This window comes from Gadus chalcogrammus, chromosome 3, assembly GCF_026213295.1.
Source record: "Gadus chalcogrammus isolate NIFS_2021 chromosome 3, NIFS_Gcha_1.0, whole genome shotgun sequence".
Lineage (NCBI taxonomy): Eukaryota > Metazoa > Chordata > Actinopteri > Gadiformes > Gadidae > Gadus > Gadus chalcogrammus.
In genome coordinates, this window is record NC_079414.1 from 5,411,282 (window position 1) to 5,437,017 (window position 25,736).

The 25,736-nt window shown below is 41.7% G+C and overlaps 1 protein-coding gene across 5 annotated transcripts; it reads right to left on the reverse strand.

The window, feature by feature from the left end:
* Nucleotides 1-359: 359 nt before the first annotated feature.
* cep44 (centrosomal protein 44) lies at nt 360-25,498 on the reverse strand. Of its 5 annotated transcripts, none has more exons than XM_056585604.1 (10): nt 25,447-25,498; nt 25,212-25,329; nt 14,645-14,792; nt 14,062-14,205; nt 12,632-12,802; nt 11,917-12,168; nt 10,769-10,864; nt 10,466-10,564; nt 9,156-9,193; nt 360-745 (listed from the first exon to the last, which is right to left on the reverse strand). In XM_056585604.1, exons 2-10 carry the CDS (start codon nt 25,298-25,300, stop codon nt 697-699), a joined length of 1,086 nt encoding a protein of 361 aa, XP_056441579.1. In that variant the 5' UTR covers nt 25,301-25,329; nt 25,447-25,498; the 3' UTR covers nt 360-696. The 5 variants fall into 5 exon arrangements, with proteins under 5 accessions (XP_056441579.1, XP_056441580.1, XP_056441575.1 ...); XM_056585605.1 differs by having other exon boundaries at nt 25,455-25,494; XM_056585600.1 differs by having other exon boundaries at nt 25,435-25,493.
* Nucleotides 25,499-25,736: the final 238 nt, after the last annotated feature.

Sequence of the window (25,736 nt, forward strand, 5' to 3'; positions counted from 1 at the left end):
GCTCTAAGTTTTCAGATATTAGCTTTTAGGCCTTCTGGATTTAGTGTGTAATCTGATCTCCTGGTCGAGATCATCTGAAGCTTCTGCAGAGCTGCCACACTCCACAAGCTCTCAATTACCCTTTTAAATTTTCCATTTACCTTTACTGCCAACCACCACTTTTTGTTGAGTTTCAAAAGTCCAATAATAGAAAATGTATACATTTCTTTCAAGTTTTAGCAAAACACTAAAATGTAAGTCCATCAAGTCAACAACCGACTAATAAATACCTTGTCGAATGAATCAAAACAAATTTAAGCCTCAGACACTTAGTATAATCAAGAATATATAGGTAACACATGGTCAATAAAGTAAATAAAACCTTTCAATAATTGCAGTGTATTAAATCTAAGCATCATAAGGAATGTTGTGTATCTATTTGAAAGTAGTAGAAGCTGAAATATGCTGTGTATACTTGTTGCATAAATTATATTTTAATGTACGCAGGGTTTTGGGCTTATAAAATAACCATTGAAATAAGGTTAAAACGATTTAATCATAAATAAATAATATTAGACATTTTGAATTCATTCCCTTGCTTCTAACAGTCTTATACAATGCTTGTTTAAAGAAGTATAATTCTAAAAGTTGTATTTTATTAGACTTTAGGCACATGTTGGAATAACATAACAAAGGTTTGAGATGATAATTGTAGAGTTATATGGAGACATCAGAAATCTTCAACAGGCTTGAGGTATTTTTCATCCTGTAGCATACACATAGAAAAAAATGTTTAACATATAGTAATCAACCTTTTGCAGTTATCCAAAGTAAGTTGTTCAATTGTCTTTAATTGCATAGAAGTGGTTTATATAAAATAAGATGTGCCCTACTTTAAGCACACCTTATGCATATGCAATAGACCAATGCTGTTTAGGTCTCGTTTGCTCCCACTGTGAGCAGTGGACTGGGAGCAGTCAACAGATGGACCTCATATGCTGAGCCACAAGCTAGTCATGGCAGCTAAAGTAAACAATAATGTGTTTTACAGTCCAGCCAAGGGGATTACACCATCTCCCAAAGTGTCCAGTTATGTGACGTAATGATGCATAGACCTGGACGAGGCAAAGTGTCTTTATTAGGTCTGCAGGACTTCGAACCGCTGTCAAGGTGCAGAGCCTCTGCTAAATGATCGACGACCTCCAAAATAAAATGGAACTTCACAATAAAAGTTAGAGAAAATACACATGACGACGACAATGTGCTCGTCTGTTGATTCATGTCAGAATCTTTATCTAAGTGGACAGAAATAGACTTTAGAAAAACTCTAGTCCAATTTATTATAAATACCATATACCATTGAATGTCTCTATGTAATCCAGACGGAGAGTTCCGGTCTGTGTGATAACTGACAACATCACGGCTGATCAAACAGAAACAACATGATTGCTCCCGCAGTTGATCAACAGAACAAAGCTGCACCGTTCAGTTTAACACCACAGTGAAATTGCCTTGCAGAAAGAGACTTTGCCCCCGTGCAAGGGTTGTCTGCATGTGAGCGTAATACCTGCCTGTTGCGATTTGTGTATCGCGGCGACTAAAGACACATTTCACTGGACCATAATAGAGTGATTAAAGCACAGGGCCCAATCAGCGACCCCAGTGGGTCTAGTGGTTTTAACTGCTACGACCTGACCGGGTGTCGCCTCGTTCCTGCCCAGGAGAATTTAGGTTTCACACTGCTCCTGCCTCACCTGGGACTCATCAGTGCATCTATTCTGATTGGTTTGACTGTTAATAATATGTGCAGGCACAGCCTTAAGGCCCATTCACACCCTACGGTAAATACGGATAGGGACCCTTTCATCCGGTCCCGGAGGTTGTTTCATCCGTCAGTGGGTCCGTCGCCTCTGAGTTTACGAATCCGGAGGGATCCCGGAGAAACTGAGCAATACCAACGTTAATCGAGGCGGCAATATAGAGTCTGAAGTCCAACCATTCGCGAAAATTGTTGAGAGTAGTGTAATATCAGATTTGTGTGTGTGTGTGTGTGTGTGTGTGTGTGTGTGTGTGTGTGTGTGTGTGTGTGTGTGTGTGTGTGTGTGTGTGTGTGTGTGTGTGTGTGTGTGTGTGTGTGTGTGTGTATATATATATATAGTATTTAATGTTTTATACTTATATTATACTATGTAGGCTACCTGACCTTTTTATTTTATTGTTCACCTGCTTTGGCAATGAGTTATAACTGGTCATTTAAAAATGGCGCAACATTTTGAGGAGAGAATCTGCGCGTACATACCATGTGCCCCGTAGGCCTACACTTTTTGCGACTTTTTTTGCAGATTTCAGATGACACAAAGCAAAATCATCTCCTCTACAGATGGCATGTTTGCGTTTGTCGATGCCGGTAATTTGCGACACAACAGTCACTGCCCTCTAGAGCAGGGGTGCCCAACCAGTGGATTGCGGTCTACCAGTCGATCGCGGGCTGAGTTGGAGTCGTTCACGAGAAATGTTGTAATGGAGTGTTCAAGGGTTGGAGTGCAGAAGCAGGTGTCACAGAAAGACAGGCTGGTTGCAGGGTTCATTGTAGAAGACATACTTCCCCTGTCAACTATTGAATCGCCCAGATTTAGAAAAATACTAGATAAAATACCCGCGATTCGCAAGCCAACATCCGACAGGAAAACATTTGAGTCCTGGACCATGTGTCCACCACCGCAAACATTTGGTCTGCCAAAAACAAAAGTTACTCCAGCTCTGAGCTCTGAGCTGGGTCCTCGGCCGTACGCAGACGGAGCAGAGTTCCAGCTCTGAGCTCTGAGCTGGATCCGCGGCCAAGTCATTTCGGACGCAAGCTAAATAATGCGGACCACGTCAATTGCCTTTTATCGTCATGAGATGAGGCAAATTGACAGTGGGTAGGTCATTAAAGGCAGTAGGTCATTATAGGGTACTTCCGGTGTAAAATGGATTTGGGAGATGATTTGTATGATAACGAGTTGAAACGTTCGTTTTGAAGCACAAAAAACGCATAAAGACGCTTTCTTAAAACGTATAAAACGAGGCATTGAAAACTTTGTAAGTATACAGATTGTTTATTAAAGGTCGTATGGCAAGAAAACCTCACTTTATGAGGTTTTCTAACATAAATATCAGTTCCCCTAGCCGGCCTATGGTCCCCCAGTTGCTAAAACTTGCATTTGGTGTAAAACTAGCACTAGTGCCTTGTTCCAATATCCATACTTCCATCAGTACACTTATCCGCACTCACTAAGTGCGCTAATTTTCAGAGGTCAGTGTTGTTCCAAATCGAAAACTCTGTGGTGCACTTACCGGAAATTACGATCACGACTGTCGCCGCGGCTCCTCCCGCGCAATAAACATCCTGCTTTGAACGGTGAACTCTTAAGCTATAAAAAGCTATAAAAGCTATAAAAACTACAAAATGACTATTAATGTAGGCTATGTGGAAAATGCGGCGAAGTTGGCTCAGCCTGGCCCTGCCCTCTTCCGCTACGTAGCTGAGATGGCTGCCGTTGAGTACGGGGAGTGTACATCGCCACACACTAAGCGATTTGACCGTTTTGAGTACAACATGCGGGTCCTTTCAGTACACTTATTTTCGCCTGATCTGAATCGGAACGCCCTACATACTCATAGGTGTTCTGCTCGCCTTTGAAGAAAACGGAGGCTCAAGCGCGCTGATTTGGAATGTGGTCCCATATGTCGTCATAAAGGATCTAAGCTCCTCTCCTTTCTCTGCCTTGCCCGCCCAGAGAATTTGGCCCGCCAAAGAGACACGACCGTGCAAGCGCCACATGTGTGTGTGTGTGTGTGTGATTACACACACTGTAACGCAAGTGTTTGCTGTCGGTTCTTTGATGTCTGTTTTATTTCCACAACAAGACTGTAGTGGGGGCTATCTCAGCCATGGTTGAGAAGGAATTGGGGGAAAGGAACTTTGGCTTTGACTCCCTGAAGTACATGAACCAGGGATGCAAACAAATATGACAAAAAAAGAGAGAGCTACCCGAAGTCGGAAATAATATGACGGCATGAAATCCTATTATCATGAGAAGGCCTATGCTGTATGCTATATGCCTAGAAAGATAAAAAATATATTAGTTACTCAGATAAAGTGACTTTTTAAACTAAGTTAATATATTTTCACACAAACACAAACACACACCTCTGCATTGGATATGCGATCACAGGTACAGGTACTGGCAGTGTAGGCCTGGCACTGTCCCTGATCTTATCTGCTGCTTAGGGGGTTTCTGGAAGAGGGTTTCGGAGAAATTCTGCAACACTTTGTGTAGTTATTGTTGTTGTCACTTTCCTCCGATGAATGTCTGCCTTACAGTGTGCATACAGGGCCTGTACACCCCTGCTGTCATAATTAATTTCTTTAATGCAGAGTGTGCATTTAGCACATCAATTTTTCTCAATTTTTTTGAAAAAAAATCAGACAGTGGAAAGTTATGCTTCACTGAATTCACCTCAGTCGTGACTTCTAATTTGAGCCATGACCACTTCTAACTGCACATGCACCCGGCGTCCTGCTGCACAATAAGTGCATCCTTCTCCGATATTTCCCACCACTATCCTCGGGCCGGGCCTTTGATCGAGCGTTTTTATTTTTATCATTGGTTTATTGGCCTAATCTGAGGAGAAATCTATGCCATAAACAGAAATATTATAGGCCTTTATTACACAGGTCTTCTCAATGCCGTGGAACGCTCCGTTCACTTTGGTAGTAGTCCGGTGACTTGTTAACCCCAGCGTCTTCCGTTGCTAAGCGACGTCACCGTCTTTGCGGACAATTTATTAATGCTCTGCTGATCAACACTACGAATGCTGGTAACGAATACATTTTAAAAAGGCACACCATGTGAAGTTATTTTTTTAGTTTTGGCAAGTAGCAGTGTAATAAGCGGGTTCATGTATAGAACGACGCCGGTCATTATCGAAAATAACCCCCCTTCAGGGCGAAGCAAGACACCTTCGCTGCACGTCGGTGTACTGTTCGCCCTGTCGGGGCTTATTTTCCCGATAATGACCGGCGTTCTATACATTATCCCTTACATATATATTTAGCAGAGTAGGCTAGTAACAAATGTGTACAAAGTTACATATGTGTTAAAATAAATGTCGGGTTGAAATCAGGCTAGGGCTCATAATTACAGTTAGTTACAGTTAAGTGTCGGGTCGGGCCGGGCTCGGACAGAGCGTGCACAGGGCTCGGTCTGGGTCGGGCTTGATTTTCTGGGCCCGATCTAAGCTCTAACGTGCGCATGGCATCCAATATTTAACCTTGAGTCGACGCGACGGCGAGGGCTGTGATTGGTCCCCTAACAAAATCATTTACGGAATCACTTTTCTTTACTTCGAAGGCTTGAGGGGTCTCAGTCAGTCAGATTACGGAATATTGACACCTGCATGCGCGCACCGATCGACGCCCCCCCCCCCCCCCCCCAAAATAAACTCTTCGGATCTGCACGAACCACACAGGTCCCCAAAATGTACGATTAAAAAGCGACTCGCGCCAAAAAGCGCGCTGTTTGCATGTCTGATGAACTGCGACATGGCCCACTGCCCGGCAGCCGGCAGTGGGCAGTCGGCAGCGGGCAGCCGGCAGCAGAAGGATGTGGAAGTGGAAGAACCAGAGACGTCGGATATTGTGATTCATAATATCGTCTGGAGGCGCACACAGCTTTTGGCCGTGATAATATGTATTATATGATATAGATATCTATGTATTATATGATATTATTTAGATATAGAGCTCCAGGACTGTAACGCAAGTGTTGTACACTTCCTTGTTATTTGGATAACCTTTCTGCTTTTGGTGTTATGGCGCATAAGGGTAGTAGGTCATTAAGGGCAGTAGGTCCTTAAGGGCAGTAGGTCATTAAGGGCAGTAGATCATTAAAGGCAGTAGGTCATTAAGGGCAGTGGGTCTTTAAGGGCACTAGGTCATTAAGGGCAGTGAGTCATTAAGGGCAGTAGGTCGTTAAGGGCCGGTAGGTCATTAAGGGCAATAGGTCATTAAGGGCAGTAGGTCAGTAGGTGGAGGAGAAAGGGATTGTTGCCCGCGATTGTCTCCTGCCGGAGCCCCGCTGCCCCCTGATTTGTCATCTGATTGATATGAGCGAAATTCAGCTGAGTGGGTTGCTCATTGCCCGCCGCCCGCTGCCGAGGCACCAGCGCCACGATTTATGGGACCCCCGAATAAATACAGGGAAGAAATTGGTCAATTCTAATTTCAACCAATTGTGGTTTTCTTGTACGTAGGAAATGCAGTCGACTCACATCAACAGATCAAGAGTATCCCATATAATAGCATAAAGAATACCATATTTTATGTGGTATTCTTTTGTAAAACAAATCACACTGATTTGTTTTTACAATTTGTAAAAACATTTAAATGAAAGGCATGTGGCTTTCTGGGATATCTGTTAAGGCCCTGACACACCAACCAGATTATCGGTCGTCGGACAGTCTGGCGAGCTCGGTGACCCGAATCTGTTCGATGTGTGCTGTGTGAGGGTAGTAGGTCATTAAGGGTAGTAGGTCATTAAGGGCAGTAGGTCCTTAAGGGCAGTAGGTCATTAAGGGCAGTAGGTCATTAAAGGCAGTAGGTCATTAAGGGCAGTGGGTCTTTAAGGGCACTAGGTCATTAAGGGCAGTGAGTCATTAAGGGCAGTAGGTCATTAAGGGCCGGTAGGTCATTAAGGGCAATAGGTCATTAAGGGCAGTAGGTCAGTAGGTGGAGGAGAAAGGGATTGTTGCCCGCGATTGTCTCCTGCCGGAGTCCCGCTGCCCGCTGATTTGCCATCTGATTGATATGAGCGAAATTCAGCTGAGTGGGTTGCTCGTTGCCCACCGCCCGCTGCCGAGGCACCAGCGCCACGATTTATGGGACCCCCGAATAAATACAGGGAAGAAATTGGTCAATTCTAATTTCAACCAATTGTGGTTTTCTTGTACGTAGGAAATGCAGTCGACTCACATCAACAGATCAAAAGTATCCCATATAATAGCATAAAGAATACCATATTTTATGTGGTATTCTTTTGTAAAACAAATCACACTGATTTGTTTTTACAATTTGTAAAAACATTTAAATGAAAGGCATGTGGCTTTCTGGGATATCTGTTAAGGCCCTGACAAACCAACCAGATTATCGGTCGTCGGACAGTCTGGCGAGCTCGGTGACCTGAGTCTGTTCGATGTGTGCTGTGTGATCGGCCGTCGTCAAAGCCGTCTGTGATCTTTTCAAGCCCGTCTGGGTTCTTTTCCGCCGATTGCACATGTTGAATTGGCCATGACCAAATCAGTCCGACTGCCTCTTCTGCCAACGATCGGCAGTCGGAATGGTGTGTCCGGGCCATTAGGTGTTCTGGCACTAAACCTATGGTATTGTTTTGAATGTACGCCTGACTGATTTCCGACTTCCAGCTTCTGCTAGCCCTAGATAAGACCAAATGTGAGAGCGGCACAGGATAATGCCGGCCAAAGAAGACACACCCTTCAGACAGATGCTGGCAGATTTGTCATCTGATTGATATGAGCGAAATCCAGCAGAGTAGGCCCCGGGGCTGAACCTCACAGGGCCCCTCTGGAGCAAGCAGACAGGACTTCCAGCAGGGCGGGCCCCTCTGGTGCGAGCAGACCGGACCACCAGCAGAGTGCCACCTCTGGAGCCAGCAGACAGGAACCCCAGCAGAGAGGGCCCCGGGGCTGATCCTCACAGGGCCCCTCTGGAGCAAGCAGACAGGACGCTCGAAGAAGGGCGTGCTTTGTGAGTGCAGCAAAACATGTGCACTCATGCAAAAGATTGGGATGGGCCAGTCTTGGCCAAAAAAATAATATTTAGATAAGGCTGAAGTCCCCGATCCGCCAAGGGCAACAATGAAAGCATCCTCTGTATTATTGAGATTTTGTTTGTTCATCCAGAAATGAAAGAAAAACACGTTTTGATTCTTTGTTTATCAGCAGTGCTCAGGCAGGGTTCGAATTAAGGGGGGGTTTGGGGGGGGTCCGACCCCCTCAAATGGGATCTGGACCCCCCCAAAGGGAACTAAAACGACAGTTTGGGGGGTACTGCAATACTTGATTTAGTACTAAAATTACAAGTGTTTGGTTATGTAGTATTTCTCAATCTGTGCTCATCATGGAAGGAATAATCGAATGTCATACAATTTCAAACCCCCCTTCAGTGGACTGTACCACTTCGGCACCTTCAGCGTCTTTTGACTTTTGTTTACTTGACATCACTCTTGCTCCAATACGAAACACCAGCGGCACGTGCAGCGATGCAGGTTATGCGTGTTTGTCGTTACCAATAGAGCTGCGAGGAGAGCTACGGTATCAAGGTGAAGGTTCCTTATGAGTTGTGGAAAATATCTAGGTATTAGCCTACTGTCCTACTTTTTGTCAAAAACAATATATTGCCTTATAGTTATTAGATTTAGTGATATTATGTACGTCCTTTATTTCTGTTAGGGGAGTAAGCAAATTGATGTCAACGCCAGGAGGGGCATTATGTCCATGCGTAACATAGCGTTTATTTTCTGTAATCGTCTCTGTAATAAAGCATTGATCGTCACTGTTGGTGTTGGTCCGAAGAAGGCCCATGATGTATTGACATTGTTACGTCAGTGGGGTTGGTTCAGTATTCACTTGTTGTCAGTCACGTCAGTTAGCCTGCTGACCACATTCAGCGCGCCGCCGCCCCAACTTGCAGGGCACGTAAATGTGCAATCGCGAAAATGCTCCCATAATCCTTTCTTGATTAAGTTGGTGTTTTTCGTTGTTTTCCCAAGATATCTGATAGCATGTTTTTCTTTTTAGAATTAGCTACCTGTCATAGGCATTTTATACAATTTCAGAAGAATGTACCTGGCATAGGCATTTTATACAATTTCAGAAGAATGTAGGCTACACACCGCAAGTGTGTAATGATGTAGGCATTTTTTCGCTTTGGAAACTTGGTAACCCTGTAATGCTGGTAACCCTGTTCTTTGAGTGAGGAAAGACTAGAAATCACAATGTCTGTCCTTGTGGAATCTCTAGAAGACAATATAATACGGCAGAAAATGTATGGATTTGAAGTAATTTACAAAAAGTGTTCTTATACTCTTCAACAAATATTTAGTATTAGAACTCACATGCTGGTTATCCTCTCCAGCCTGTCCTGTAGATCGTCCTATGAAGAAAAAGAAAGAAAACAATGAAACACCCACACTTATGATGCCTGACATTGCGTGATAGTCTAGTTTCAATTGCCATACTTTGTTCTCGCTTTGAATACATATCCACATACTACATTGCAGGATTCTCAAATACATTCTTGGCCCACCCCCTACGGAAAAAAGAGATAATAGAATTATTTCAGCTTGGGGCGTAACCACTGCCCTGTAACAATGTGTGGGCTTCTGTTGTTTTGAAACGTCAGCTTCACCGCCCCTTGTTTACAACAGTACACACTACGGAGCCCCGGAGGTTACATAGAAGTCATCGTTAAACCACGCGTGTGATTTATAACTCGCACGCACACTTTAGTAAGTCGCACGCGTGTATTAAGTAAATCGGTTCGGTCTGATCCGTCTCCACACACCGCCTGCCCTACGTTTTTGTTAGCCAGTTCCTCCTTGTTTTTGAGACTCAAGTGATCTAGCCACATCTAATCTCTTGACTCTTTTTATTTACTCATCATTTTTCCATTTTGGGGATTTTTTAATCAATTGAGAAGATGAGAATAGTGTGAATCGATTTATTCCAACACCTTTAACGAGAAACCAATCCTCATTGAACATGCATATGAAATGTGAAATTAATACATCCCCTGAAAGAAGAGGTTACTCATTTGACCAAAAGTACTAAAACTATAGGCCTTGAATAATCTCCCATCTTCATTCAGAACCTGAACAACTAACCCCAGCATGTGACATGCAACCCCTTCTTTCACATCTACTAATGTGTTTACATTGAGAAATATATGAGCCCTTCACTCACATGTGATTATAATAATTGCGGTGTGCTTCATTGTCAAATACTTCAATCAATACTGCTGACCTGAAATGTGTTGAAGGGTGCCAAAAAATACAACTATACAACTAACTATAACTATAAAAGGGCCAATGAGACCCTGACAAAAGTAAATACATCATGCTGATTCCACAAGTATAGAGTATACCATACTCCATCTACAACACATTTAGTCTCTAGAAAGCCAATAAGGTGAGGAACTAATAAATGTCCATTCAAGTAAGCCATTTGTAATGCATGTCTTTGAATTATTCTGTGCTATATTGACATCAGTTTTCAGGTCTCCTTTAATGTGTGGTAGTATGCAACCGTAGAGAGTTGTGCATACTTTATATGCGACTGCATACTATAACTGCTACTGCAGAGTGGTGCATACTGTACTTCTGGTGGATACTCTACCTGCTAGCATACAGATTTGTGCATGTTTTACCTTCTGCGGACAGGAGAGAGGAGGACTGAAGGTAAGCGATGAGGGCTGGACTTGGGTTACTGCCTGTTTGTGCTCATGACTTCCTTCCAGGGGACCTCTCTGAGGAACATGTTAACAGCACATGTCATCAAATATTTCTTTAAATCATTTCTTTATCCATTTCATTGTCTTTCCTTTGATTCTTTATGCACTGCATTTAAACAGCAGACCAGTTTATCTAGTTTATAGATTAACAGGTCTGCTCTTCACATTAGATTCTGGTATGTGACCAAATGCAACAAAATCAATGATTTACATTTATACCTGGATACTGGCAAGTTCTAGTTTAGTTTCCAACAACAAAACTCTGCTTTGAAGATTGTCCCAGTTCTCTTTTGAAATGGTAACAAGGTCTTGATTCTGAAATACAAAAGATGACCAATATGAGCATGCTTGTATTGTGATTAAATTATTTCAATGTTAATCAGGGTATGCAGGGCAAAACAACTACATCTTCCCAAAAGAGTGTTTTGTGCACATGCTGGTTTACAATAGCATCTTCAATATTTCTTTACAAACATCTTCTGGACTGTTTCTATAGGTTAAATTTTGTCATTAGGCAGACGCTTTAGTGGCATAATTATCAATCAAGCCTGTATATAATATTGGAGAAGTATAAAAGTGCTTCATGAACAGGTTTCTAGTGAGAACTTGACAGAATGCAGAGTTCAAACTAATGTGCTGACTAAACGCTACATGACAAGGACAAATCCAGAACTAGGATAAACAAAGGATTACCATCTGGGGAGCAACGAGCAGAGCAGAATGGATACCAAGGTGTCGTTTTTGTAGAACATCATTTGCACGTTTGTCTTAACCGTTAAATACCCCAATATTGGAAGTAGAACTTTCTCAACCAATCCTAATGTTGTTTCGGAATCAAAGTGTAAAAGGATCATTTGGAGTGGGTAGTGTCAGCAGACATTTACCAGTGGGTGGTTAATGCATATTTTCCTGGTTCATCGCAGATAACCGTTTGGGCCTGATTAGAAACTAAATTAACACATGCTACCCATACATGTTTTACTGAAGCAAGAGGCTTTTACAAAGCCCTTAGGAGTCGTGTTGTGCCACCTAGTGGTAGCTAGTTATGCTAACATTGCGGTTCTGCAGTCCTAAAGTTGAATCCCACACAAACACAACATTTTTCTTGTTTGTTTTACATGTTAGTTTGTCTTCTATACTCTTAAACTGACTAGTGTGTCATTCTTTCAAAGCTAGCAAATTAATTACCTAATTGGTGTAAAATCCTGTCTTTTGGCCAACCATTCTGTGAAGTTAGTTCTACTCTGCCACAAACTCAGTGTTTTTCTCAAACTAGGCATTTTGACGAAATCCTAACTGCAGCAACTTTAATAAGGGCAAAGTAAAGGCACAGAGCAAGAGAACCACAAAAGGAAAGTGAGGAATACCTTATATGGGCATCCGCAGGCCGTCCCTTTCTCCAGATGCGTCTCCAGTTTAGCCAAGCGTGTTTCAAGCGTAGAAAGCTTATCTAGAGCAAGAGGAAGGCCCTCTAACCGGGTTCCCAATGTAGAAAGCCTTTCTAGGGCCATAGGGAGGCTCTCTAACTGGGTTCCCAGTGTGGGAAGCCTCTCTATGACCAGTGCAAAGCTCTCTAAACTGGCTTCCAGGGATGAAATCCGCTCTTCCACAGGTGGGACCTGCACAGGTGAGAAAGATTGAGAAAGATTGAGCTAGATTAAGCGATGAGACGTTTTCTCTGTTCAAACAGGGTTAGACAACCACTAGCATAACCACCTCCGGAGGTGGTGCACACTCAATCTAGATTAACTGTAGCTTCTTGTCTAGACAGAAACTCTAAACTCTAGAGTCATCAAGTCACCTGCTTAGCTCCCACATCCCCAGTCCTCAACCAATATGGAGCACGGTGCTTTCATATTGCAAATTAAGTCATTAAAAGATCACTAAAGATAAAGTAAATTATCGAATATTTAAATTTCTCTGGCACATCGCTGTGATCGCTTTCCCTGGCATAGATGTGCCAGAGAAAGAACGTGCTGTGCCAATTTGTTTACAATTCCTAGCTCCTACGAATATATTATTTAACTTGATTAGTGACGTTAGCCAAAGCAATCCAAAGAATAAGCAGAATCACACATTTACCTGGGATCTCCTTTTATCTGGGAGCTCCTTGTCTTCTTTCCCTTCATTCATCCGTTGACCATTCAGAGTTCCAGGAGAGTTCAGAGGCCCATCGTTTTCCTTATAACAGGAGTGTCTAGATAAAGGCTGGGCGTCTCCTGCAGTTTTCCCGGAATAGGGTTCTTTACACAACTGGGAAAAAAAAATGTATTGCATCAAGCCATTGTTAATCATATTGATTACACACACACACACACACACACACACACACACACACACACACACACACACACACACACACACACACACACACACACACACACACACACACACACACACACACACACACACACACACACACACACACACACACTTTGTGACTTATACTGACATTTACTTTAATCTTTAAACACATGACACTTACTGAATTGTTTGTGTCCGTTTTATTGAATTATTAGTCAATAATACAATAAATTATTGATTTCTTCCATGCGTCGAACCTTCTTCCCTGTGTCAATTACGGCTGGGTATCGTGGCCAATTTCCTAAATCGATTCGATTTCGACTCATACGTTTCTGAATCTATTAATCCCGATTCGATTCAATCTGCTCTTAAATAATGAAAATCGCTCAACTGTGTTATAAAATACGAATGTACTTTATTTTTTCTCATCTTAAACAACAGGTTTTAAGTGCAAACTTTTAAATTGGACAGTTTAAACTTGAGCTGTAAACAAACTGTCTCAAGTCTCAAAAGGGCAATTTTGAAATTAGAAAGGAATTGCAAGTGAAAGTGTACTTGAACTACAACATTCCATCACTGTAAATTGTATCAAGGGATTGTTTATTAAAGTGCAAAAACAATAATAATGGTAACAAAACTAAAAAAAAATAATAATAATAATTGATCTCATGCCCTATGATTGATATTGCAAAATTTAAATGAAATCGATCCAAAATCGATTAAATCAATTTTATTACCCAGCCCTAGTGTCAATACAATACGTAATTTCCAGATGATTACATCCATTATGTTCCACCAGCCGAGGGCCGATAGATTGGACAGGAAAAATAATGAAGGGTTAAAAATCATGTTAACCCACTAGCAATCTACAAAGCAATTCCTTTAATGTGAGTTTATAAAAAATTAGTAAGAATACATATTTTGGACCCTGCAGGCTTGGCATTCCAGTTCAACAGTTTCAGTCTGTGAACTAGTCCCGAAGGTTACCAGACTACAAAGATCCTGTCACAGCAGTTACTTTTATGCAGCATGATCAGCTGCATTGTGTACCAAAATATGTCTGGTGTGTTAAGATGATGATGTTGACAGCCAATCATTCTCTGATCCATTGAGCTCCAACAAGGGCTCCCCTCTTTCCCCACAAACATTAAAATATCAATAACAAAATAAGCCTCTTCTTCAATGACACAGAGAACACACGCACGTACCTTTTCCTTTTTCAGCTGCTTGTGCCGTTGCAAGACAAGGTTAATAATGTCACAGATAACAGCTATTTTACTTTGAGAGAAACCACACTGTAGGAACTGCTGCTTGGTAAGTACGGGTTTGTACTGGAAGACATCCCTCAGCACCTGTTTCCAGACATAACAAATGTGTGTTAATGCTAATTGCCTGTTAGGAATGTCTATAATAGGTTTATGTTACAATTAGTTTTAATTGCTACTTATTTTAATATTGCATCTATTCACATTAGGACATATAATAATGTGAGATTTTGTGAGATTTTGAACTTTCATTACCGGTATTCTGTTACAATTGCCTTATATGGCTCATATGTATACATCTAATGATTTCAATGAGTAAGAGAAAACGTCCTAAATTGTTATAAAAGATCTTAAATAAGGCCAAAGACCCTAAGGGGTTAATGGGATCTTCAGTAGGTTCAATTACATATGATGTTATGCCATGTATCTTACTTTCCTTTCTCAATTGCTGTACAGACTTGAAATAAAGTAATCTAGATAAATGACACTGTCTCCTAGAGGTTCAGAGGAAAACACCGGTAGATACCTTATAAACAGTGTCGGTGAATCGAAGATCAGTTTTTCCAGTGAGCTCGAACTCTGCCGTAATCAACTGTGCAGTGAGGAGGGGGGAGAACGTGGTCAAGCTGAAGTCCACTATTGGTAGGAATGCTGATGGATCTCCTTTGGATAAGCTGCTCCCAACAGAAAAACAACGTGGGAGAGAAAACCAAGGTACAAATTAAAAACACCAGAATAAACAAGTCACTCTCGGAAAAAAAAACTGTTTTAACATAAGAAAATAACATTTTTTTTTATTCAACAGGCATCTAATACAATTGAATATATATCAGGATTTCTAAGCAGATGTTTAAATTTCCCATGGAATGCTACTTTATGGATGCTTTAATATAGATATTAGTAACTAACACAGTATTCGTTCCGGAAATTCAGCCGTGGTGCAGCATTACAGCCACTACGAGCCAGTCGTACAGTCAGCTTTCTACTTGCGTTATAGTCCTGGAGCTCTTCGTCTAAATAATATCATATAATACATAATCATATAATACATATTATCACGGCCAAAAGCTGTTTGCGCATCAAGACGATATTATGAATCAAAAACGACTGTCGGGTTTTCCAACGTCTCTGGTTCTTACACTTCAACATCAATCTGAAGTAGACTGAACTGCGCGCTGCCCGCTGCCGGCTGCCGGCTGCCCGCGTTGCCCGCTGCAGCGTCTCAACGATGGCTGAGATGAACCCAACTATAGTCTTGTTGTGGAAATACCAGAGACGTCAAAGAACCAACGTCTTATGCGCCATTACACACCTGCGTTACAGTCCTGGAGCTCTTTATCTAAATAATATCATATAATTAGGGCTGGGCGATTAATCTGATTTGCTCGCAATTCTGATTTTAGCGTCAAACAATCAGAGTTTTTCTTTTCTTTTTTTATGTTTTATAGAAAAGGCAGAACAGCTGCATACATGTCTGTATTTTATTTTAGATTGCCCTGAGCAGCTTGCAGCCACGGACGGTACCATGCGCTCTGTTTACAGTGGATGTATCGCAATGGCGAGGCGCACACAGCCTTTAGCCGTGTTCTGTAAATATTCTAGAACACACGGGAGTCCTGGAGCTCTATATCTAAATATTATCATATAGCCTACACAAATATCCATATCATATAATATATATTATCACGGCCAAAAGCTGTGTGAGCCGATATTATGAATCTCAAACGACCGCGTTGGGTTCTCCGACGTTCCTGGTTCTTCAACGTCCACATCAATGTGAATACACACACGCTAACGCAAGTGTTTCTTGTCGGTTTTTTGTCGTGTCTTGTATTTCCACAACGAGACTGTCGTGGGGGTTATCTGAGCCATGGTTGAGAAGGAATTGGGGGAAAGGAACTTTGGTTTGACTCGCTGAAGTAGGCCTACATGAACTGCGACATGCCGCGAGGCACCATCGCCCGGCAGCGGGCAGCCGGCAGCAGGCAGCGCGCAGTTCAGTCGACTTCAGGTTGATGTGAAAGTGGAAGAACCAGAGACGTCGCAGAACCCGACAAAGTCGTTTGTGATTCATAATATCGTCTGGAGGCGCACACAATATGTTATATGATATAGATATCTATGTATTATATGATATTATTTAGATATAGAGCTCCAGGACTGTAACGCAAGTGTTGTACACTTCCTTGTTATTTGGATAACCGTTCTGCTGTTGTTGTGATGGCGCATAACACGTCGGACTCTCGTCTCTGGTATTTCTACAACGAGACTCGTATTGGGGGTTATCTCAGCCAAGGTTGAGAATGAATTGGGGGGAAGGAACTTTGGCTTTGACTCCCTCAAGAACATGAACCACGACATGGAGGAGAAAGGGATTGTTGGCGGCGAATGTCTCCCGCTTGAGCCCCGCTGAGGGACCACCGCAGGAGGCAGAGGTGCCTAAGCGCTGCCCGGCAAAGATCCCTTTCTCCTCCTTGTCGTGGTTCATGTTCTTGACTTGAGGGAGTCAAAGCCAAAGTTCTTTTCCCCCAATTCATTCTCAACCTTGGCTGAGATAACCCCCAATACGAGTCTCGTTGTAGAAATACCAGAGACGAGAGTCCGATGTGTTATGCGCCATCACAACAACAGCAGAACGGTTATCCAAATAACAAGGAAGTGTACAACACTTGCGTTACAGTCCTGGAGCTCTATATCTAAATAATATCATATAATACATAGTTATCTATATCATATAACATATTGTGTGCGCCTCCAGACGATATTATGAATCACAAACGACTTTGTCGGGTTCTGCGACGTCTCTGGTTCTTCCACTTTCACATCAACCTGAAGTCGACTGAACTGCGCGCTGCCTGCTGCCGGCTGCCCGCTGCCGGGCGATGGTGCCTCGCGGCATGTCGCAGTTCATGTAGGCCTACTTCAGCGAGTCAAACCAAAGTTCCTTTCCCCCAATTCCTTCTCAACCATGGCTCAGATAACCCCCACGACAGTCTCGTTGTGGAAATACAAGACACGTCAAAGAACCGACAAGAAACACTTGCGTTACAGTGTGTGTATTCGCACACACACATGTGGCGCTCGCACGGTCGAGTCTCATTGGCGGGCCAACGTCTCTGGGCGGGCCAGGCAGAGTAAGGGGAGGAGCTGAGATTCCTCATGACATCATGAGCACAGACATTCCAAATCAGTGCGCTTGAGCCTCCGTTTTTTCAAAGGCGAGCAGAACAGCTAGTGCTCGTTTTACACCAAACGCAAGTTTTAGCCACTGGGGGACCATAGGCAGGCTAGGGGAACTCATATTTATGTTAGAAAACCTCACAAAGTGAGATTTTCATGTCATGGGACCTTTAAGGCAAAATTTCAAAGATCTGTTACAAAGTTTTTTTTGGGAGGCATGCTGAATAAATACATGTTTTCAAACTCAAAAATAATCGTTTGAATAATCGTGATTTCAGTATTGACAAAATTAATCGTGATTATGATTTTTCCCATAATCTAGCAGCCCTAATAGAGCTCGTAAGTGCGCCCCTCCCGGTAGACACCCATGGGACCTCTAAGAAATAAAAAAATAATATGAATGTGTTTCAATGGGGAGAAAGTCATTATTTTCCGGTCCCAGTCTTTATATGCCCTCGATTACACATATGTTGTTTGTGGATTTAAATGATAATTTTTTTGTGCAATTGTTCAGTTAAAGGCTGTAGAGAAAACACAATGAGAAAGACTACGCATCTTGATTGTGACGTCACGCTCCCTGCGACTGGCGTGGACGAGATCGACAATCTCCCCATCGGCATAACTGAAAATCTATACATGCCCCGACTTATAATGGTTTTCACCTCTTTCGATGCCGTTATCCTCCCCTTTGAAAAATGCAGTGAAGTGGAGCAGAGCGATCGCCATGTCTGTACCAGGGTGGTGGTGACGTAGATCAGTCGCGTCGAGAGCCGCGAAGAGCTGTAGTTCAGAAAGCGGCCTCACATAAAACATAACATTATCAAACTTCTTCGCGAATTTATTTTGCTTTCTTTGCATAAAAAATTATAATTTAAATCGACAAACAACATATGTGTAATCCAGGGCATATAAAGACTGGGACCAGAAAATAATTACTTTCCCTCCATTGAAACCCATTCATATTTTACGATCTCATAGGTCCCATGGGGGTCTGCCGGAAGGACTCACAAGCTCTATATAATACATCTCATATAATACATATTAGGGCTGCTCGATTATGGGAAAAATCATAATCACGATTATTTTGGTCAATATTGATATCACGATTATTCAAACGATTATTTTTGAGTTTGAAAACATGCATTTATTGACACAATCAATTATGACATAGAAACACGTGTAAGTATCCAAAATAAAACCTTTTTCGTGTGTAAGTGTACTGTCTGCCACAACATTCTGAATCTAACATTTGATTTTTATAAAACATTTCATGAATACAATATATTCAGCCAAATGCACTGACGAATGACTCGACTGAAATAATACATTCCCTATTTAATGTCTAGAGAACAACGGTCCCAGCATTTCTCCATAGCAAAGTTAAAAGTCACAAAGCCATAACAAACACATGGCTAATAAAAATCATATTGTTGTTAAACAGAAATACATATACAAGATGTACTTGGCAGTTCTGCCTTAAAGAACTCTTAGTTAAAGTCTGCTATAGGAGCTTGTTATCGTTCATCAAACTGTAACGTTACTGAAACTTTAATATTCCACACGGTAGGTCTACTCCAACATGTCTGTCAACAGTCGATGCTGCTGATTGGCGGTTCACTGGCATGTCCCGCCTCCAACGGCATACTTCCTGATGCAGCACGCCTGTTAGATTGTACTCCCTCTCGCCGCGTTGAATGCTTTCGCATGCGTGTCTCTTTCATAAACTTTCATAAACTCTCTAGGCCTACTGTAAAACGGAAAATGTCAAATCAATCGTTTCAACTCGATTATACGAGTTTGGAGATCGTTTGACCCCAAAATCGATATCGCGATCGAAATTCGATTAATTGCACAGCCCTAATACATATTATCACGGACGAAATGATGAATCACAAACGACTGCACCAGGTTCTCTGATGTCTCTGGTTCTTCCACTCAGGGGCGGCCTTCCCTACAGGCGGGTTAGGCGGCCGCCTAGAGCGCCATCTAGAGGGGGAGCGCAAAATAATGCGCCCGAAAAAAAAAAAAAAAAAAAAAACACAATTATATTTTTTTTCCCTCCTGCCGCATATTTTTGCGCCCCTTCTATATCTCCAACCAATATTTGGACATTAAAAAAAATAAATCTAACATTAGGGTAAAATGAGCCAAAAATCGAAAACGGAAGGGGAACCTACCTCCTTGGTTTCGTCAGAACATGCTAGTACTATAAGGCGTTTGGTTAGAGTGTTTTCAAGAATCGAGAATCAAGAACGAAATCAAGAAAATGAAGAGGCAAAAGCCATCCGGGGCGCAATTTTTTCCTCCGTGGATTTTATTCTTGAATTAATGTTTGTTCATCGTTGCGATCGTTGTTGTGTTTATGTGAAAGAAATGCAGTTACAGGGCAAAACAGTTTTTCAAGGTTGCAATTCAGTTTTCGTGGGGAATTAACAAACTATTTTTTTTTTTTGCGGAGGGGGGGGGAGCGCCAGGAGTGAAGCTCGCCTAGAGCGCCAAATGTGCTGGGGCCGCCCCTGCTTCCACTTCCACAACAATCTGAAGTAGACTGAACTGCGCGCTGCCAGCTGCCCACTGCCCTCTGTGTAGCGCTCGCACGGTCGTAGCTCATTGGCGGACCAAATTCTTTGTGCTGGCATGGCAAAAAAGGGGAGATGGCATCTCTACTTATGACGACATATGGGGAAAATTTCAACGATTATTCATTGAAAAAAAAATCTTTCAAATTTCTACCACCCCCTTGTGGTAGGAGCCACACACTGTGCTCAGCGGCAAATTGCCGCCAGGCCACGCCCCCCCCCCCCTCCCCCTGTTTTCACGCTTCGCGCCGGACCCACGCAGTCGCAGACAGGTCTACAGGGAGCGCTTGGATTGCTTTGCAGCGGAGGTAGAGCGTTTACTGCATGGGCGGGGCTCGTTTCTTTTTCCTCTTTTTTTCTTTTTTTTTGCGGATGCATTATTTAAAATTTAAAATTTAAATTTAAATAATAAAAAAAAAAAGTAAATTTTTTAATAAAAAATATATATCGCGAAAATATCGCGGGAACACTACGTGTCATCGTGGGACGCCAATATCGTCATCGCGATGAAAATTCGATATATTGTGCAGCCCTACTGCAGCCTATTCATAAGGTTCACGTGACGTCACTGTAGCTTTGCGCCCGATCCCACCCACTGACCCACTGATTTCAGTGGTAACTCAGCGCCAACAACAACACCTACGACCACAATCAAACAATGAGGATGCGCTCTTTTATTCTCTTTAGTGCAGGTAATGAAAGGTTCTGAAAGATGGCATATCCATGTAGCTTACTAATGAATAAAATGCATACAAAAAACGTTGACATATGACCCACTATGTTCTGCTCCATATACCCAATGTTGACATCGTCCCAGCCAAAGAGTATTGGTATTAATACCTCATTGTTCATTGTCCAAAATAATCCATAATAATTCAAATCGGGTTTTGTTGTGGGTACAAAATGAATCTTGAAAAAACTTGTCTTTCGCCCCGGCGAAATTATCGTCTATGATTTGATGATTGATTTCAACGATCAATGATAGCAACCCACCACCAAAAGGTGGCGCTATTTAAAAAAATTAAGAACTAGCCTTATTTCTCCTTGAGATTGACCTGGACTCAAAATTCTTTCATCATATTAATCTCTAAAATCAGATCAGATGCATCTTTTTCACCCTTGTCTTCTGCTCGGAAAATTATTACATGTCACACAATTTCATAGAAAAGCCAAACCTCCAGTCTCAACCCATTTTGCTAATGTATAACTACCGTACGGCTATCATTAGGTGAATACCATTAACAGTGCAAATTTTCTGATCTGTACTCTTTTAAAAAAGCCATAAATTCTCTTGTGAAATGTGTGCTTGGAGTTTTCTTGATAGTGTGTGCTTATCAATAGACACTTTCAACATATGAATGAGGCTTCATGCAGTTCAGGAATGTCAATGGGATAATGGCTCAATGGGATAATGCCTTGTACTGGTGATCATTAGGCTGAATGTTCGAATCTCGTTTAGAGCATTATGAACAAGCTGAACATGACATTCTGTCATTGCCAATCATTTGAACAGCAACTGAAATTCATTAGGCAATCAACATTCCGGTTCATTAGTTTCCAAGAATCGGACTGCCAAGACACAGTATAGCATTAAGGGGAACTTCTTTGTTAACCATTTTTCCTTCATAATGAACTCTGTCATCATAATATTTTTTTTAAATTAGAGTTCTTGACAACAAATGTTTAATTTCCCCAGAATTTCAACGATTTTTCAGGTATTTGCTTTAAAGAAAGCCCTTAATTCGTTTGTGAAATGTTTCCTTGGAGTTTTCTGGATGTGTGCTTATCAATAGACATTTTCCATGAGAATGAGAATACATTTCAGGTTTGTCAGTGGCTCAATGGGATAATTCCTTGTACTGGTGATCCTTAGTTTGAGAGTTTGAATCCCGATTCGACAATTATGAACATGCTAGACATGACATTCGGCCATTGCTCTGCAGCCCAGTCATTTTGAAAGCCGAGGCACAGTATGGCATTAAGGGGAACATCAACATCTTTCCTTCATAAATATATGTCATATTTATATATCTTCCATCAGTGTGTTCTTGACTTTTCATTTTGCTCGGACCCCATTAATAATAATTATAATATTAACAAAGAACAAAACTCTCATAGGGTAGGGAAACATACTTCCACCAGTTACAAAGAATAAAGATAAGAATGGAATTGAAATGGCAGTGGCCCCCCCCTCCCCGCTCCTCGACCAGCTTGACGCCCCATCCCCCCGCTCACGAAGACATTTCCTGGGGGAAACACTGAACAGGCACAAACCAAAATCTCTCTGTATGCAATTGGATAGGCAAAAATATAATCAGAGGAACCAAAGTGTGAGAAATTAGAATCTGCCATCTTCGTTGTTAATGAAAATGCATCAACGGCGCTCCCATAGGGCACTCCTCTTTAACTGACATCGTATCAAACCCGCCCCATAATAGCTGAACGGTTGTGTTGGACCGTCCAGAGCCAGATCCACTGGAAATCTGTTTGAAGTAGAAGGAGGGAGGACACATATGCCAAGGCAATTAAAACATGAACATGGATCCCGGGGCACCCACAGATGGTAGAGGGGAAGACCAGACATGCTTACAACCAATTATATAGTTAGTTCCGACCAAGTAATTTGATTGGACAAGAGGCATTCCATCAGTGCTGATATAAAGTATAACAGCATTGGGACTTATAACTATACATGTATCACACCGCTTTACAGGTCTTTTATTAAGGGTCTTTATGTAGCTTAAGATTGAAAAGTAGCAAGCTAATGTGTTTATCACTGGCTTCCCATAAACCAACGCATCAATTTCCCACCTAAAAAGCCCTAAACAACCTTGCACCCTCATACCTAACCGATCTCCTCCATCGCCACTCCCCCACTCGCCCCCTACGCTCCGCTGATGCCAACCTTCTCACCCCTGTCACCAGGACCAAGTACCGCACCCTGGGGGACAGAGCCTTCACCATCGCCGCCCCTACCCTCTGGAACTCCCTCCCTCTAGCCATCCGAAACTCCGATACACTCCTCCAATCTCTTCAGGACCACCTAAGACATCTGACAAATCATCCTCCGCGATCTTACAGCCTCTCCCTCTCTCTTAATGTGTTGTCTATTGTTGCAGTGTTGTTTATTTGCCTTATGTTTGAGTGACTCACTGTACTTAGGGCTGCTAGATTATGGAAAAAAATCATAATCACGATAATTTGTCAATATTGAAATCACAATTATTCAAACAATTATTTTTGAGTTTGAAAACATGATGCATTTATTCAGCATGTCTCTTTCCAGATTTATTTTGTAACTGAGAACTTTGAAATTTCACATTTAAAAAAATACAAAAAATGTTCAAAAAGAAAATGTTCAAATCTAAAATAATGTACAGATATGTATCCAGCTGTTCTGCATGCACTTTCTATAAAAAATAAAGAATAAATTAAAAGAAAAAAATAAATCAAATTATATTTGTTTTGTGATAATTTGACGCTAAAATCGAGATCGAAATTCGATTAATCGCCCAGCCCCAGTCTGTATGTATTCCTTTTTGTAAAGCGTATTTGAGTACCAAGAAAAGCGCTGTAAAGAACGATCTTTTATTATTATTATTTATTATTATTTATGTGTTGATTGGCAACAGTTCAGTGAAGTCCCAATCCTGTTGCGGATCTATTTGTGTTGGCGGAGCCAATTAAATCATTCAATAAATAAACAAACAAATCATGATCTTGTTGCTTATACTGTTAACTAATAATGGTGCTTGTAGAACTGTTGTATAAAGCAATATCACACTTGAGGTCGTGCTGTTGTACTGAATATAAGGACGGCTGTGATTATCTTCGGCACTCGGCCTACAGCCTCGTACCTACGACCGAATCACAGCCGTGCTTATTGTACAGCACTCCCTCTCGTGTGATATTGCTTGAGTGAACCTCTAGTTCAGTGCCCTGGGATTGAAGGAAAGGGTTGTTTGGTTTTCAGTAGAGGGACTGGAGGATGTGTTCCAACAACTGGGTACCGACATGCTTCAGCATCCCCACTCCCCCCCAGGCAGTGATACCAGGGGCTGGAGATAAAAGTGGGTTTCACCCTGCCTCCTGGCTAAAGGCATGCATATATATATATATATATATATATATATATATATATATATATATATATATATATCAGTGTTTCCCCTACATGCATTCAGCAGCAGCGCACTGCTTCTGATGAATTGTCAGCGCCACTGCAAAAAATAAAAATAATAAAAATGTTTCTGCCAAGTTCAAGGCAAATATGCACATTGATCTGGTCTCAGCAGATACCTTGACTCTGTTGGTTGTTATGTCATATTTGAAGCTCAATCGGTACATTTTTCCCCAAAAAAGCTCACAAGAAGTAACCATTTATATATATATATATATATATATATATATATATATATATATATATATATATATATATATATATATATATATATATATATTATATATAAAAAGCCCAATACATAGTTATGTCATCTTATATTAACATTAAAACGCTATTTAGGTGTAGATAGACGTTTCATTTGTAGTAGCTAGTTGGCAACTCTTCAGCAGCAGCTCCATGTTTTGCTTGTAATATCAACAACTTCAGATGCAGTCAGGTAATATCAGCAGAAGCTCCCAGCTACTGGAGAAGGGACATCTCACCTCCCACCTTCACCACTCTCTGAGGCATGCACGTTCAGACAATTATGCGTGGTCTCTGTGTAAATGATAATACACTGCATGGTGTGTTGCAGTTACACCTTGTTACTAATTAAATGTAGGTATTAGTAAAATGACATTACGTCTATTTGTACTGTGCTATTTATATGCAGTAGAATGACAGACGACGTAATGCAGTGGTGTAACAGTATGGATGTACTGTATGTTTATATATTTTTCATGGAAAAAAAAAAACATTGCTTCATAGGTCTAATCTAACTTCTTAACGTTCTCCAATGCTCTTAATGACAAATCCTAATCCTGCCAATGGCCCCGACATGGTGAGAGCAAGCCCTGCTCCCGTCTTTTGAACAACAACTCTTGACCCTCTCCCAGGTGACACTGGGACTTTACCAAGCCAGTCTACAGTATAGTACAGCACTACAGCCTCCCACTAAATATATAGAGGCTATTTCCTGCAGGCTATTTGACACCATCGCCAGACTAAACAAACTTAAAAAAGGAGTGGAAAAAATCTAGGTACGTGTTCTTGAATATATATGAACATAACAGGAACATAACAGTTAAAGAGTCCAGCCAATAATGTCAAATCCAACTATCGCACTTAAATCCCACTTAATTGTATGTTCCTGCAGTGGGCTGCAGACCTACCCGTTGTAATCGACGTCTCTTGGATACTTCATAGCCCGCAACAACGAGTCCAGTTTACGGAGAGCACCTTTTAAATCACCGGTGGACATCGTTCAACTGTCGAGGCAGGGCCAATGTCCTTTAAAGCAATGAAAGATTAAATTCCGTTTAAGCCTTTTAGTTGTTTCACAGTTTAGCGTCACTCTTTCTTGGGTTATGGCAGATATGTAGAGAGGCTGCTCACTGTTAAACGTACAGGCCTACCCTATGGAAGGCGACAGTTGGGACCCAGCCGGACGCAGCGTTTGTTTTTCGCGGTGAAAATAACCGGAAGCGCTTCTTTCTACGTCATAGCACGCACCGGCTCTTCGCCCCGGTACGCGATTTTACTTTGTTCATTATTTTTATTTATTGTAGAATAAAAATAAATCTTTTATGATTATTTTACATTAATAATATGTGTGTGTGTGTGTGTGTGTGTGTGTGTGTGTGTGTGTGTGTGTGTGTGTGTGTGTGTGTGTGTGTGTGTGTGTGTGTGTGTGTGTG